Source organism: Hyperoodon ampullatus (genome assembly GCF_949752795.1).
Source record: "Hyperoodon ampullatus genome assembly, chromosome: 4".
In the NCBI taxonomy this organism is placed as follows: domain Eukaryota; kingdom Metazoa; phylum Chordata; class Mammalia; order Artiodactyla; family Ziphiidae; genus Hyperoodon; species Hyperoodon ampullatus.
In genome coordinates, this window is record NC_136917.1 from 91,978,522 (window position 1) to 91,996,533 (window position 18,012).

Genomic DNA, 18,012 nt, shown 5'->3' on the forward strand with positions numbered 1-18,012 from the left:
GTGTATTATTATGTAACTGTCTCAAATCTATCTTCCTACTTGTAGAAATTGTAGTATAGTCCATTGAAGGATGCTATAAGCTGTAAAATTATAAAATTGAAAGTGGCTGTAAACTGAACTGTTCTTGGCAGAAGGGTGTTAGCTTAAGCATAAATTGTAATCTACAATTCTGGAAGGCAGGCTATCAGTCTATAAACCACTGTAAATGGGCTTTAGAGAGCCATGTCTCCATGTCACTTCTCCCACAACTTCCACATGACAGTTCTCAGACTGTAACCAGGCCCACTGGAAACCGTTTCAGGACTTGTTGTAAGAAAAGCCATTTCCTCAGACTAGAAGAGAGACAAATGGGAATGGTTAGACTCTCCAAGGCACTTCAGTATGCTTGAGAACCTATAGGTCAAATCAGAAGTCTGCATATCTCTCAAGTTGGAAAGTAATAATTCCTAAACATATGATTCTTTATTTGGTTCTGAAACAGCAGTTATTTTTCTGCATCCCTTACTTCCATGTCACCTCTAGCTAAATTTTGATAAGATGTTTCCCTTTTTCTGACTGAAGAGAATTTATTTATTTACTCTTTATATAAGTATTTATGTAAGTATTTTTATTAAAATATGTTATATAAAAATCATATTTAAATTAAGGATATTTAAAGTAATTGTAAGTAATACTTTCCCAATTTTTAGTTTAATCAACTTATTAAAAGTATCCTTGTGGACCCCTGGTTGACAGATTTCCATGACATCATTATTTATTTGTTGCTCATTCTTCTTTCTTTTCCTTTCAAAATACTCTCTTTCAGACGTTGTTTAAAACATAATTTGAGATCTTCGTATTTTGTCTACTGTCTTTTACACAAGATCTAGTACCTCATGCTCAGGTTCACAAATTTTTCAAGCAAAATATTCTAACATTATAAAGCAGAGGAGTAAGGGTCACAAGGTGGCAGTTCTTGGGCCAAATACATGACCATGGCAACTTGCTCTTTATCAAGAAGTCTCTTAAAATTTATTTGCATAAATTTGCTCTGAAATTTTTACTTCACCTGTTTTGGAAGTCTCCGTTTTAGAGTAAAACTTAATTAGATTCTTACTTCCTAAAACAACTAGGTGATATCCTGCATTCTAAGATTATTGATTTAAAATGAGGTATTAGAAATGAATTTTTGCAGAAAATACCTTGACATACTAGAAATGAATGAAAAATGTTACTCAAAAAACTTACAAAGTATATGCATTGAATTTCATTCTAGAATTTGGAACATCTGCTTTCTAAATGGACACATAAAACTTTTTTTTTTTTTGCTTCTTCTTTAGGTGAACCTCAGCCTGCTAATCAAGCATGCCAAAAAAATATAAAAGATCTTGAAAAGGAAGTCAAAGGAGACACCTCGGAAGCTTTGCTTCATCAGACTGGGACATTAGGGAAATCTAAGGAAAATGGAGATGTGCATATATCCGCTTCTATGAATAGAAAGCAGAAGTCCCCTTTTCTCCCTAAAGATAAGAAACAACCTCCATCTGACAGCAGAATAATTAGAGAGAAGGGAAATGATGATCCTCCTTCATCCATTTCTTATCAACTAGAGAAAGTCTTACCAGTGATCATGTTTAATGACTGTGAAGAATCATTATCAGGAAAAATTACACTGCAGAATTTCCCAAACACATTAGTAGCCTTTAAACCAGCAAAAGGCAAAATTATTACAGAAGTGAAATGTGGGGCTATCAATGTACAAGTAGAAATCAAGAATAGATTTTTCTGTAAAACAGGAATACGGTTTCCAACAAAAAAGAGATGTTTGAAATGTCACCAGCATTATTCTGTCAGATACTTTCAGAGATGCTACACTTCTAGAAGCTGCCGTTCTAAATTCAAGACTATATCAATAGAACTAAAACCTGAGGCACCATCTAAATCTGAAGGAAAAATTGCCAGAACTGAGAGCCCCTCACTGAAAGTAAGCATTGTAGGAAAAGGAATTAAAGTTAAATACATGAGTAAGAAACAGAATATATTAATAAATATAACTCATCCTAAAAGAAGTAGAAAAATAGCTAAATACAGAAACATTTCCTCCAATCACACAACTAAAGAATGTTCCAAGTCTCCTGCACAGTCCAATATTAGGCACCCTGAAAAGTGGCAGCTTGAAAACAAGCATCAGAGTTCAGATTGTTTTCATGTCTCTCCTCCTGTTGTGTTTGCTGTCCAGAAGGAGAATTTTGGTACAACTGTGGTTTCTCTGTGCTCAAGCCCTGAGAAGAAGAAGAATAAGCCTGACACACTGTCTTCGGTCTTAGATGACTGTGAGGTTGAGTCTGCCATCTTTCAGCAGAAGAACTTTATAATTAGTAAGAATACCCCCAGAAAGAAACATTTTTCCGAGGCTGAGACGCTTCTCAAAAACATTCTTCCTACTTCATGTGATACCCTAAAGACCACAAGTAATACAGGCTTAAGTAAAATGCCTTTTGAGGACCCCAAAGACGTGAATAGAGAGAGAAAAATCATCTTTGATAAACTAGAAAATATCACATCAGATTCATATATACAGGACAGTACAGAAGGAATAAATTATTTGCCAAGTACGATTACTGACATCTTTCCAGTTCAAGATGGCAAAGACTCTGACTTTTGTTCTTCATCTTCTCTGAGTGTGCAGCTTGTAGGAGAAAAGGCATCCAACATTTATTGCAAAGGCAGCAAAACTCCACCTGCAGATTGCTATGAGAACCCAAATTCTTTATCTTTCCCTTCTATTCAAAATGCTCTGAAGTCTTCCACTTCTTTCAGGCCATCACACTGGGCCACCGGATCCTCAGAACCTAAAGAAACCCCTGGGGATACATTTTCCTTTAATCACTGTGCTGAATTTTTGAAAGACTATGAGGAAGGGCTTACTGATATAACTGACAGAGACTTTAACAAAACCACTTTACATAGTGACTCTCATACAAAAGTACAGCAACTACTGGAAATGAAGAGTACACAGTGTGCAACTCTCAGCCCTGCATTCTCTGGCAGCCTCTCTGCGGGCAGCCCACTCAACAGTAGTAGCCACAGCACCGCAGAATGGGGTCAGACAGAGTCCCAGGCAAGTCATCCAGACACAGAAGTCCTCAGCAAAACAAAAGCACCAGTTATGACCTTAATAACTGATGAGTTAGACCAGAGATTAACTATTCAAAGTGATAAAGAAGGCACGGTTTATTCTAATTATCCCATGGGAATGAAAAAGCCTAAAGAGTCACCCAGCTCTCTGGGAAACACTGAAAAAGACAAATTCCAGATAATTATGCCTGTGGTAAAGAATGCATGCTACAGAGATTTTGAAGACCTATCAAACAAGACTCATGATGAAGTTTGTTTTCAAAAGAATTTTCCAGACAGTGCTGAGTTCAACTGTGCAGTGTGTGGTACAGATAATCTGTTTCTTATTGAGAAAAAACTGACCAGTGATGCAGACCAATATGGTAACCAAGATGAAAAAAGCCTTGGACTAACCAGTTTTAAACAGGAGCCAGCAGAGTTCCAAGGGATTACATCGACAAAGCCAAATTCTGAAGAAAATAAAAATGACCCAAAGGAAACTTACTATCACCAAATAGACATGTTGTTGTCCCCTCAGAAGCAGAAAGCTTTGAAAGGTACAATGGACTATATAGAGTCTTTAACTTTCATTATTTTTACATGTTTGAGCTTTGGGAAGTCCTTTTTATTGCTTGGGGTTTTTTCTTTATTGCTGAAGATATATTGAGTATTTTAGAGTTAGATGAATACGGGCCAGCATATATCAGCCTGCTTCTTTCCATTATCACCTACCCCACCCACCCATAAATAGTGCATAATAAAATCACCAAGGCTGCAGTGTAATATAAAGTAAAAAAAAAAAATCAATTTCTCTTTAAAAGGTTGATGTATTGCCAAATCAATTTTGTAGGAAACGTTAGCCTTTTGCCACTCTTAAATAATCTGCCATTTCTTTCCTTCTTGCAAGCTAAGCATGTTCAGAAGAATAGGAATATGTCTGTGATAAAATGTGTTTTTAAACCTTGCTGTGTTGTTGCAGAAGCATGGCCTACATGTTTCAGGAGGCCATGTGGAATAGTAATTAAAGCAAAGGACAAAAAACAGAAACAGCCATGGCTAATCCTGATTGATCCGTCCATGGGGACTCTGACCTCAAGCAGACCTCTGACCTCCCTTGTGGATTTGTTGGCCCTTCTCAAACCATTGATAGAATCCAGAAGCTCTCCAGACCTGGAGAGGGCTAGGATAGAAGCTCCTTCCTAAGTACATAATACTGCCTGTCTGCTTTCAATCTAGGATCCACATTATATCATCTGGGGCATTTCATAGAAGGCCCTTCTTGTTTTTCTTCAATAAGCCCCAAATATTTTATATTTAAGGTTAGCATTATTCTACATTGTATATTAAAATACACCTTGAACAAGTAAAAACTTCCTTCCAAACTGCCAGTAACATTCCTAACAGGTCCACAGATATTTGGAACGATGAAATTTAGTCAAGAAGCTACCTTTTCTTTGTTGTTATTCTATCCCTAATTTTTTAATAGAATAAAATTTAGAAGTAGAAATAAAACACAGAAGCACAGAAGTATTGGCATGAAAGATGAAATTTACTTCACAGAGAATTAAATGCCCTAAAACAACACAAAAGCTATGCAGTCACCTGCTTAATATGAACACCCTACGGCAAAGATCCATCAGTCATAGTGACTTCTTCCCAGTTCCAACATACCCCTAGATACCAGGATCAATGGCATTAATCCTTACATTTGCTTCAGTCTATAATTATTTAAGTCTGCAAGAGGCAGACCTGCGATAAGAGCACTGTGTCTTCCAGAGCAGATGTGTGCTCACCTGGATGAATATCCCTCCCAGGCTGACTCTTCCCCCATGGACATGCTCCCCCCTGGACTGCCTCTCCCAACAAGGCATATCCTTAAGAAAATCAATAATTCAAGTCAGAATCTTCCCAAAGCTGATATTGTACTTCATTAGACTTTGAAACTGTCTCGTTTGGTGAACAATTCCAGTGACCGATTCCCTGTGTTACTGTGTTTCATCAAAAGGCTGTTCCTACAACTCTCTCCCTTGCCCCTTTAGTCCTCTTCCCCCAGATCACTCTGTTCCTACCACACTGACTTCCTTGAGTTGCTGGAACCTGCCAAGCAAGAGCCCACATCAGTCCTTTGCTTGGGCTACTCCCACTACCTGGACCGCTCTTCCCACAAATGCCCACATGGTTCACACTCCTCCTTCAGATTTTTGCTCATGTGGTGCCATCTCAGTGAGGCCTTTCAGGCCACTCAATCTAAAATTGCAAACTGAGCTCTGTCCATTCCAGCCTAGGCATACTATATTCCTTTTCCATGAATTACTTTTACACATAACATCTTCACCTGCTAATGTGCTGTCTATTTTACTAGTTTATTTATTCTGTCTTCTCCCACTAGAATGTAGTCGTGAGGGCATGTAGTTTTTCTGTTTTAATCACTGCTGTATTCAGAGCACCTGAACAGTCCCTGCCTGTAGAGTAGGCACTCAATGAATACTTGTTGAATGAAAGAATGAGTTCAGGGAAGTTATATCAGGTTTCTTTGTGGAAAACTCTATGTTCACAAACAAAAACAAAAAAACAGGAAAACAGTTCAGAAACCAAAATGTTTATATTAGAAGATATTTGAATCTATAAATGTTTGCATGGATTTTACTCTTGTAGAGCTACGAGTTTTTTTATACTTTATTCAATACCATTGTTATTATACTATTGATACCTCAGGCCAGGATTTTGTCATCTTTCAGGGTACAGATTGCTTTGAAGAGCTTGGGCATCTTTGTACGGTTTCTCCAGAAATTTTATACTTAATATAGGCACAAAAGTATGCCTCTATTTGCAGAGGGATCCTCCAAATTCTCAAAGTCTGTCCACGTACCTCAGATTAAGAATCCCTGACATGACTGCTGTACTTATGTAGCTCCTTCCACTTAGGAATTAACTAGATTAGAGGTCACAATCTAGAGGGGCCAGGCAGGTAGTATAAATGAGTAAAGCAGGCTGCATATGAGAAATAATGGAGTGTTGGTGGACTAGAGGGAACGCTGTCCTGAGGGAATGAGAATTCAGGCCCTGCCTGTATAGACAGGCCTTCTAGTTTTTCAAGCACTGGGAGATGTGGCGGTTTTATCTGTAAGAATCTCTAGATTATATGACATTTAAGACACAGTACAGGCTAAACAATCTACCACCTCTGAACTAGATAAACCAGAGGTGGTAGGGATTGGCATGTGACAAGAGTTAAAGAGACAGTGGTATAAAGGAAAGCATACCAGTCTGAACCTCTTAAGACTAAATTCTGGGTTCTGGTCTGCACATTCTTTTTTTTTTTTTTTTTTTTTTGCGGTACGCAGGCCTCTCATTGTTGTGGCCTCTCCCGCTGCGGAGCACAGGCTCCGGATGCGCAGGCCCAGCAGCCATGGCTCACGGGCCCAGCCGCTCCGCAGCATGTGGGATCCTCCCAGACCGGGGCACGAACCCGTGTCCCCTGCATCGGCAGGCGGACTCCCAACCACTGCGCCACCAGGGAAGCCCTGGTCTGCACATTCTTAGGCAAAGAGGTTTATCAGGGCCTCAGTTCTTCCACTGTAAATTGCCTGAAATGTATCCTTAAGATCTCTGCCAAAGGACCAGAAATTCTCTGTTGTAAAACATTTTAATGAGGAAATCAAACCTAGGCTACTCTGAGAGAATGACAGATAACGAGAAGGATTAAATGATACTTTACATGGCATAGAAATATTTATAATTAAACAGCCCTATATATGTAACATGATACAAAACTTACACGTAATGTGTGAGATATTTTATTTCCCTGTGCCCCTAAGGAAGGAGTGATTCTGAAAGCCCGCACCAAGGCAAAAGGTGTACAGGATTGTAGCTCTGACAAAGTTTGTAGTCCTAAAATCTACACCAAGCACTAGGGATAAAAAGATACATAAAACAGTTATTTTTTTTCTTATAGAATACAACTCTTGGGATAATTTCCAACAAGCTGACTTCTTACGAAATTGGGAACTTTCCACACTTAAAGCCATTTCAGTGTTTCTCAGTAGATGAGCAAGTCCAGGGTCCAGGGTCCAGCTGCAATACCCCAGCTTTCTTCCAGCAGGGCTCCACCCAGATCTGCATCTTCCTCTCCTTGGTCTATAACTAATTTCCCAGGCCTCCTTCTGGCTTTCATGGTGATAGCTTTCTACTTTCATACTCACGTTTGATAAAACATTAGTGTGTTTTTTGATGTATTAACATACTGTCCCTACAAAGGGACAGTATGTATTTTAATAGAGTCCTTCAAATCCTTGAGTGTCTTCATTTCAGCACCAAGCAAACTGTCTGATTCCTAGAAAGGCTCAATAAACCTCTATTGGGTAGTCATGGAATGAGGGAGAGGCTTACATGTGAACAAAGGTTACCAAGACATAGGTTAAATTCACCATGTAAAAACTCTCTATCAGCTTGAAGTATTCAAGGATTGTGCTGATTCAGGTAGTAAATTTGAGTCTGGGAAGTGTTCGAGCTTAGATTGAATGAGCCCTTGGTAGAAATCCTGCAGAATTGTTTTAAGCATACAGAGGGTGGTTGGACAAAATTACCTTGTATATTTTTGCAAACCTGAGATTCTACAAATACCAAGCAGGACAATGCGAGTGATGCTTTGCTCTCAGGGCACATTACAGTGGTTTTCAAATCACACTTCAAAACATACTGTAGGGCACATATTCTCCTCATTTCAGTATTTAATATTCTAAAGGAAAACTTTTCTCACAATGTCACAGAGTCATATTTCCATTACACACACTTTCCTAGATTCATAAGACTTCTTTTTTTTCCCAGCAATTTCAGAAAAGAATTGCTTTAAATGTAAAATATTTGACATTAGAAAATTTTCCTTCTCGTGGATGCCTTCAGAGTCAGCCTGGACTCCCAATCTCAACAAATAGTGGAACTAGAGTGAGCACTGAAGAAAATGGTTAGAGGCCAGCTCTGTAGCATTTTTAAAAGTTTCACCACTCTGTAAAATTCCAGAGGGTAAAAAAGCCATCTTGTTCATAGCTGTAGTCCTAGTAACTGGCACAGTAGAAATTAGTTTATATATATATTTATATATATATATATGTACATATATATATATATATATATACACACACATACATACCTATATATTAGTATAGAAAGGAACAGTAAATATTATAGAATGAATGTCATTTTTCTGTCACCCTCTTAAGCCCTAGGGAGGAGGTAGGAGTCAACATCAAAATTATGGAAAATAAGAGGAATTGAATAATGATTCCTCCCTTCCCATGTCTTTGGCCCTGCCAAGTGAAGTTTAAATTGTTAGGTAAATGGATTAGTAATAACTATCTATAAAAATAAAGAAGATAATTTATTCATGGATATACCCCATTTATTATTTAAATAGCTCTGAGAACAAATTTTGACACTGATAAATTCGTTTTTAATTTACAAAGACCAAATTTTAAAAATTCATTTGCTCCTGGGAATAGAATAAAAATAAAGGTTAAAATTCTTTTTAATTGATGTTGCTTGCCTTTTGTATAGTATCAAAAAGTGAAAGCAAGAAAACTCCTAACCAATTCTAGCCTATCAAATTATTTTCTACATATTACGTACTCTGCTATTTGAGGTTTTATTTTTTTCATTTTGACAATTATTTTCTTAAAGTTCGCTTGTATTGCAATTAGTTTATCTGAAATTTTCTTACTTCTAATATACAGCCTCATAGCTTGTGATGACCGAAAATAGCAGTTTGGAAGTATATAAAGTATTTCAAGTTGTTATTTATTCAAATATAAAATTATCAAAGCCTTCATGTAATTTGGTTTTTTTTTTCCTTTTCTTCATTTTGAACCAAGAAAAGTATCATGAAATTTGTAGTCTTGTGATGATTAGAGGTCAAACCATAAAGGACTTGAGTTCAATAGTAAACTTGTTTTCAAAGACTATAATTTAACTAATTCAGGTAATCATATCTTGTCTTATTGAACTTTCAGTGGACATAACTAACAATTTATTTGCACTGTGATCCTCCAAAACAACTAATAGACTAATACAATGTATCAGGCATACTGCTGGTGCCCAAGGAATATCTACTGAATTGAATCCAACTGAGGAAATGCATGGTGATTCCCCCCTTTCCTATATGTCTATTTTCAATCTATACAGCTCTTTCTTCTTCTTCTCCCCCTCCCCCTCCTCCTCCTCCTCCTTCTTCTTCTTCTTTTTGAGTAATACAAATTTAGAAAGTGAATCATGAAGGAGTTGAATGAAATCATTCTAGTTCTAGTCTTCTGTGATTCTGTTTCAAAGACTGGAATATTTGAAATTCTATCTTGAAATGCTGTCTCACTTTCATACTTAATGTGGTTTAATCTAGATTGGAATTTGGAAATAAACAGCCACCGGAAGTTATCCCAGGAAATGGCACCAAAAGGTACAAGGGCCAGTGATGGTTCACTGGAAGAAGCAGTAGACCAGTGGGCCAGGAGGAGGGAGCAATTCAGAGATGGTAAAAGATGCAGCTCAGCTGGAAGAAGTTCGTTTGCCAGCAACATCACTGAAGGATCCAGTGAGTAGACTAATGCCTTCTTTTCCAAAACCAGAGCAAAGGCAACAACCTACTGAAGCTTAACCAGATCCCCTCCCTCTTATCTTCAGAATATAAACCCTGTTGCTTGACCAGGGTTTATACCACCATGGCAATGTGGTAATTATGTGCTTTCATATGAAAGATATTTTTAGAATAATCAACCCTTTATTACACACTAAGGAATCCAAACTTGGTAAATTACCTTCTTCAAAAACACACAACTGCCTACTAAGACTACTGTTCTCTTCAGAAACTGAAATAACTAAATATAGGGTTCTTTACTCAATGAAATGTGTGTCCTATTTCAAAGAATTTGAGTTGGCTTACAAAAATACCTGTAGTGCAAAAAGATAAGATTAATATGTTTGATTATAAGAAACAATTTTTTTTCTTGTTTTAACATTTCTGAAATGAGAAAGTGTCTTTAAGTAGAGGCGTACTTTAGTGAGATAGCACTTTTTCTCTTGCTATTGAAAAGATGTTATTAAATCAGCATCATACTTCTGTCAAGGAGGAAAAAGACCTTCCTCAACCCTTCTACGTTCTTTTGGCTGGCGTAAGAATTAAATTGACATGAGACAAATTAACAGGAGAAAATCAAACTTAATTTCATAGGTGTGGGAACCCCACATACATGAGAGGGTCAGAGACCACACATACCTGGGGGTCAGAGATGTCTTTGAATCTCTTTGAGAGATTCAAAGACAGAAATGTAAGGGACTTCCCTGGTGGTCCAGTGGTTAAGACTCCACCCTTCCACTGTAGGGGGTGTGGGTTTGATCCCTGGTCAGGGAACTAAGAACCACATGCCTCTCAGTGCGGCCAAAAAACTTTTTAAAAAAAAGGTGGAAATATAAAATGAGGTATATATGCCATCCTGAGCTAAGAAATGGGATAGGTGCCTGGGGCTTTCAAGGACAAGAGGGTCATTCATGGGATGATAAGAAGAGCAGAGGTTTGGTAATTAGATGTTTGCCCTGCCATAAAGAGGGGGCCACTTAGATAAAACTTATCTCTGGCAATAGCTTTTTCTCTGGGAAAAATCCCCAATTTAAGTTCTTCTAGGTAGTTAAGGGAGGGGCAGTATTCTCTTGAGCTCAGAGGGTTCCACTGCCTTTAGCTGAAAGAAATCCACATGCCAAACTGGCGCATCTTGGGGAGGCCTCTTCTGAATCCCTACATCTCAGTCCCACAATCAATGGCAAACTGAGAAAGGAAAGTAAATAAGTCATCAATGAGGAAATTTAACTGAAGGAAATACGGGTTTAAAAAATGGAGGGGGGCCACTAATGAATACCACATTAAAATTTTTTTCTTTTTATTTTTGGCCGCACTGCATGGCATGCGGGATCGCAGTTCCCCGACCAGGGATCCAGCCTCTAGGTAATCCAGGGTGGGGCTGATTGCCAAGGGAACCAACCACATGATTAGAGGGTTGGAATTTTTAGCCTCACCCCCATCTTCCCAGCCCCAATCTGGAGAGGGAGAGGGGCTGGAGGTTGAAACAATTGCCAATGGCTAAAGATTTAATCAATCATGCCTATGTAATGAAGCCTCCATAAAAATCTTGAAAGGATGGGGTTCAGAGAGCTTCTGGGTTGGTAAACATGTGGAGATTTGGGGGAGTGGCACAGCCAGAGAGGGCATGGAACTCCATACCATTTCCTTTCCATACCATACCTTGCCCTATGCATGTCATCCATCTGGCTCTTCCTGAGTTGTAGTATCCTTTAATAATAAACTGGTGATCTAGTAAGTAAAATGCTTCTCGGAGTTATGTGAGCTGCTCTAAAATATTAACTCACATGGAGGTCATTGGAACCTAGCTGGTGGGTCAGAAGTACAGGTAACAAGCTGGACTTGCGATTGGCAGCTAAAGTGGGGAGGTGGAGGGGTGGGGGAGGCAGTCTTTTAAGACTGAACGCTTAACCTTTGTATTTGGTAGGTAGTGTCAGAATTGAGTTGAACTGTAGTACACTCATGCGGTTTCTAAGAATTGCTTCTTGTTGATGTGGGGAAACCACCGCCCGCACACACACACACATACGTTGGAATTAGGTCCAGGAACCCAAAAGAGTTGTGATGCAGAGAACAGTGTCTCTATGATAGAGACAATAGTGAGCGTGTGAGTGTCCTAGGTTATGTCCTATGGACAAGCTCCTGGAATGACCCAAGTACAGTTCAGGAAGACAGTGGTATAACTTATCCAGAGTGAGTTAGAGAGCTGGCACAGGTTAGAGATTGAATGTAGCTATAAATGTGTGGCAAAATTATAAGTAATTTAAATAATTAAACACTGTACTGTATTATCCCACCACAGTGTTCTTACATGCATGTGAACAGTGAAGAATACAATGTAAATGTTCCACTTTGTCCTCAGAGTTTTGTTCTTGTCTCTTGATCACTGTCTAATCCCTCTAGTTTCTTCTTCCTATTTGGCAGCAAGGACTCAAGATCTGGAATCTTTTTTTTTTTAATTGAAATTTTATTGTGGTAATTCTAGATTCACATGCAGTTGTTAGAAAAAATAGAGAGAGCCCAGTTTCCCCCAATGGTATTTTTGTTTGTTTTTTTATTGAAATGTAGTTGACATACTATATTATGTTAGTTTCATGTGTACTACATAATTATCTGACATTTGCCTACATTATGAAAGGATCTCCATAAGTTTAGTAACCATCTGTCCCCATATAAAGTTATTACAATATTATTGACCATATTCCTTATGCTGTATATTGCAGCTCTCTGGCTTTTGTATTTTATAACTAAAGTTTTATACTTCTTAATCCCCTTCACCTATTTCTTAAATTTTTATTCTTACATATACTACTGTATAGGGTTGTTTTATTATCACTCTGTTATTCACAGACTCTTGAAATACCTCCCTGGAGAATACTTTTCTTATATCAGACTTCCAATAATATATTTCCACAGCTACACATTTTGTTGTAATGTTCATTTTATTCCACTCTCACTTCCCCTTCCCCTTATCAATTTCTGGATTGATATATTCTAGAATTTGATTTAGATTTTTTTAAAGTGTTACTTTTAATAATCAATACTTAATAGAGTTCATTAATGTTTCTTCATCACTGCTTTTTGTACCAATTACTTCCAACAGGATTTGCTTTCTTTTTCTTCTTACTATAGTTATCCTCTAATAATTTTTTCAGAGAGATTCTTTGGGAGGTAAACTCAGACCTTATATATCTGAAAATGTACTCACTTCCTTCTTAATTCTGAATGACAGTTTGGCATAGTTTGGTAGACAATTCTAGGTTCAGATTATTTAAGAAACTGGTTCACTATCTTCCAGTAACCAGCAGGGCTGATGAGAAGTCTGAATCCAATCTCATTCTCACAGCTTCGGTCATTAATCCAATTTTTGTCTCTTTTACCTCTTAGGGTTTTCTCTTTATTCTTGCTATTCTAAAATTTTTCTAGTATGTATCTCAGTATGTGTATTTTAAATATATTTTCATGTTTGGCATCCCATAAGCTATTACATGCTGATGATTCATATCTTTCTTCAAGTCTCATAAATTCACAGATACGAGTTCTCTCTATTTTCTCCTGCTGTCACCCCTTTCAGAGAGACATTTAAATTTATAGATCTATCCTCCAGATAGCTTAACCTTCCTTTTGTACTTTGCATCTCCTTAGCCCTATCTTTCAGCTTAACAATTCACCTTGCATCCAAATCCTTCCTTCTCTTTAGCCTTTTTTTTTAATGTTTTTATTTCAACAACTCTTTCTTAATTTTAAAGGATCTTTAGATGCTGCCTTTTATTGATATATTTTTATTTTTAATACATTTTTACCTCTGAGAACATTAAATGAATTATATAAAGTTTTAATCTAATTGCTCTGTCAACTATTTCCTCAGTACATATTTCACATTTGCTGAGTTATCTTTATTTCATAGTGCTGGTTTTTCCCAAATGGCTTTGTGATTTTTGACTGGATGCTTATTTTTTGCTTCAAATTTCCTATTTACGTAATGCCTCCTACTGAATACCTGGGCAGGTAGCAAATGCTCCACTATGATTTTTGCTGTACTCTGTGTAAGTAAGAATGCTTCAGGTTACAATAAATGACTTACCCCCGCACAGGATATTCTGTATCCCATCTGGGTGTCCTCTGTCCTCAATCTGTAACTTTTTTAAACATTCATTTTTTCTTGGCTAGAGGCAGATATAATCACTGCTGCTACTTGACTCATGGTGGAATTTCTAAGTGAGGGAGGCACAGACATCAAACTACCTGCTGTTTCTGTCATGGTGCTCCAGTTGATTGCCCTGTTGTTTGTACCTGGGGCCTCTCTAGCTCCTCGGTTCTCACTCTTGTCCTACTCCCACCATTCTGCATCAAAACTTCCTCACAGATAAGTCAGACAGAGAAAGACAAGTACTGTATGATATCACTTATATGTGGAATCTAAAAAAGCCAAACTCGTAAAAACAGAGAGTAAAATGGTGGTTACCAGGGGATGGGGGTGGGGGGATAGGATAGATGTTGTTTAAGGGTACAAACTTGCAAAGAGTAGTAAATAAATCTTAGAGGTAAAATGCACAGTATAGTGAATATAGATAATAATATTGCATTATAATCATCAAATTTGCTCGGAGACTAGAACTTAATTATTCCAACCACTAAAAAGAAAGGATAATTATGTTAATGTGCTAGAGGTGCTAATTGTCACTACAATGGCAATCATAATGTATAAATGTATCAAATTAATATGTGTACACCTGAAATTTACAGTGTTATATGTCAAATATATTTCAACAGGAAAACAAAAAAAACACACAAAAAACACCTCTCACATATATCCTCCGCTGTGATTTCATTCCATGGCTTATGGTTTGATTCCGGATTTCAGGTTTTTCCCAGTTATTAGGTAGTACTGAGAATTCCCTTCTTTCTTCCAAACATATCTATAGATCTTAAAACAGTTACTATACTATAGGCACACACACATTCTCTATTTCCTTCCTAATTTTCCTGTGGACTTTGAAATACCTCTCCTTCATTATGCAGAAAACTTCAGCTGCAACCCCTGTTTCTACATAAGTGCAATTGAATTTATCACAGTGTTCATAAAATAAAAGACCTTGCGGGAATTAGGACCTATCCAAAAACATGTTTTCTAGCATTCCTATCAAAATGGGATACAGGGTCTGTGCTTACTCCACTACCTTGAATCCATGTCTGCGAATAGCTTCCATTTGCCCCTCTAGCTTCCTTCTGCACCCTTCTCCACCTTACTGTCTGCCCCAGGAGTCTCACCACTATGGACTATATCAAGGAGTGTATTTGCCCCCTGGCTTCCTATGGGTTTGGCCAGTAGGGAAGAGCAGCAGAAGCCTGGAGGGAGAGTGAGATTCTGGTATTATTGCCCCAGATCTCTCATTGTGGTGTACCAAAGGCTGCTTGTGTCCTTAAAGTCACACTCCTATAAAACAGTCCTCTCCACACTGCCTTCTATGGCTCTGGGGTCTGGTAACTGGTACCTGCTTCCCCCCCTTACTGTTTTAGTCTTAGATGGACTGGTCTATCACACCTGATTTCCTTAAGTTCTGTCCACAGTTTGTAAATAGTGTTTTTTATTAAACTTTCCTCAAATTACTCATTTGAGTGTGTCACCTATTTCATGCCACAACCTTATGACATACCAGTGCTCTGTTCTCACATTATAGCAATGATCAAATATCACCTACATTACATATTGATAAGAGAGAGCTGTCTGTTGCTTACAGAGATAAGGGAGGATATGCCCCCTTGACAGAGGTTTGGTAGTGCCTCAGAGGGGGAAAGGCAAAGTCCGATTTTACAGAGAATTAGAAATTTGATTTAAGGCAGGTCTTTCAATGTGAGAGCTTGATTGGAAATGGGTAAGGATCGTGATTTAAAAGATCAGGACTTAGGGAAATGGCAAGGTGAGGATTTTGAGTGTTTCAAAGAGACTAAGGAAATAAACTATCTATTGGTGCATTCTGTTGAAGAGTTGATGGTGCGACAGAAGTTCCTGTAATGAACGATAAAGGTATTTGCCTGGTCAAGAGTCTTCTGGAGTGTAAAATGTGTTGATAATGTGAAATAAGGTCATGTAATTCAGACAGTAAGATGTGTGGGCGTAGGTGGTTTTGGTCCTCAGTGTCCAAGCTGTAAAAAAGAATAAAGGTTTTGTTCTCAGTGTACTCGAATCTTCCCTAGCCTTAAGGTAAATAAACAGACAAAATTTCACTAAGGTGGATTCCCCCAAACTGGATTTCCAAGACAGCAATATTCTTGAACTATCATTCATGTTTTCCTTGGCCTTTTGTTTGATTAATTTGCAGTCTTTGAAAATTTTCTTCCTTTTCACCTAAGAATATAAATCTTGTGTTATGCATGTAAATCAGATACAATTGCCATTGGCCCTACTCTTCCAGGTCCACCAAAGAATATACCCACACAAAAGCAATATAATTGGCCCTCTGAATCCACAAGGGATTGTTTCCAGGACCCCACCCCTGTGGATAACAAATCTCTGGATGCTCAAGTCCCTTACATAAAAGGGCTTCTATTACATACTCCACAGCAAACAATTTGAAATCCTTTGTTTTATGGACAAATTCTCTACTACCAATGCTCTTTCATGTTCATGTCTGCTCTGCAGAAAAAGGAACTACAGGTGTGTTGGAATCAACTCACAGTGGTTCACGATAGCCAACTGTGCACTTTTTTCCCCTTAATACTGCAATTCAGTAACATCAGTTTGGTAGCTTGAAATTGGCCATGATGGGAGTATCTATTCAATGGAAACTGGTAAACACTACAAATCAGGGCTTGTTTTTTATCCCTTTTGGAGAGTCACTTGTTAAACATTTACCAGTATCCACTTGAAACAACACAGGAATGGGCTGTATAACTTATATAAATTCAAATTCAAGCCAAAATAACATAGTCATTTTAATTAAAACAATGATTGTTTCCTTTGGGGTGAATTCTGTTTTGAATGAAAACTTATACTAACAATTTGTTTCAGATTAGACATGAGGGAATTGAACTGCCATTTTATTTTTCAGTTTATCCAAGGCAAAGACACTCAGAAGGCATATTGTATTTCCTCAGAAACTTTTCAGTAGAGACTGCAATTCACTAAGAGCTGCTGGAACTAGTATTGTTTAGTGTATGGTTTAAATTTTATCTCATTTATAGAGTCAGGATATGCTACTAATCCATGAATTCAAATCTGACAGCTTTATCGAGCATCATTACAGCTGGTGTTTCTCAGTCTGTTAATCTCACTCATCTCTGACTTCCTACATAATAACTGGAAAAGACATTAGGAATGACATATTTATGTCTGTGGACACAGTTGATCAATCCATCTAGGCTGTGGGGAATGCTGACTAAGGCACACCAGGTAAATAACTTGAAGGCTGTAAACGGAAGTCAGAAGGGTCCGCAAAATGGAGCTCTGATATTTATAATCTCGAATGGTTCCTGTATTACAAACAGATGTGGCAAGAATTTGGGTCTAATTGTGTGAGGATACTTGATAGCATTTCCCTTATTTCATTCAGCAATAAGAATTTTTATGGAACTGTATTTACACAATAAAAGAACTTCCATTTCTAATAATAAGAGCTAACAATTACATTGTGCTTGCTATGCCAGTCCTTACAATATAAATTAGTTAAGTGCTGTATTTTCATCCTGACTTTACCAAGTGGGGAATCTGCGTCATGGAGAGAATAAGTGACTTGCCGAATGTCACTTTGCTATAAATAGTGGTGGAGCTGGGTTTCAAACCAGACCTTCTGACCAGGAATCCACTCTCTTGAACAATACAACTCACTGCCTCTGGTTGGATTATTCATATCTTGACCCGGTCTCTCTCTGGAAATGTCCAAACAGAGAGTCTCACTTCATTAGATACCACTTTTTTCTTACCGTCAAGTAATACAGTAGAATGAAAGAGATATGAGAATGTCTAAAGACACCTGGAAGTGAGCTGAGTATTTTATCTTTTTGATTCTCAAGTCCCAAAAAGGAAGTATTTAAATTTTTCAAGAGCAAAGAAGTGCACATGCAATTTCTGTCATACTGAGCATATTTAAGAGCTCACTCTGTGTACATGTCATGTACACACTGCTATATTTAAAAGAGATAACCAACAAGGACCTACTGTAAAAAAAATTTTTAAAAAGAGCTCATTCTGTTTTAAAGTTTCATTTATTAAAAGGCTCATCTAGCAAGCCAAATTTAGATGACCAAATTTTGGTGACAGAAACATTTGGATTTGTTTTCTCTTTAGCTCAAAGTTC

At 37.7% G+C, this 18,012-nt stretch overlaps 1 protein-coding gene across 1 annotated transcript in view; it reads left to right on the plus strand.

The window, feature by feature from the left end:
- Positions 1 to 18,012, plus strand: part of LOC307051271 (uncharacterized protein) — a gene marked incomplete at both ends in the record, with an annotated part of 100,706 nt that overhangs the window by 325 nt on the left and 82,369 nt on the right. Inside the window, 2 exons of the mRNA XM_079701592.1 lie at positions 1,320 to 3,653; positions 9,485 to 9,676. Of these exons, the coding sequence (XP_079557718.1) occupies positions 1,320 to 3,653; positions 9,485 to 9,676 (2,526 nt within the window). The remainder of the gene's footprint in view (positions 1 to 1,319; positions 3,654 to 9,484; positions 9,677 to 18,012) is intronic.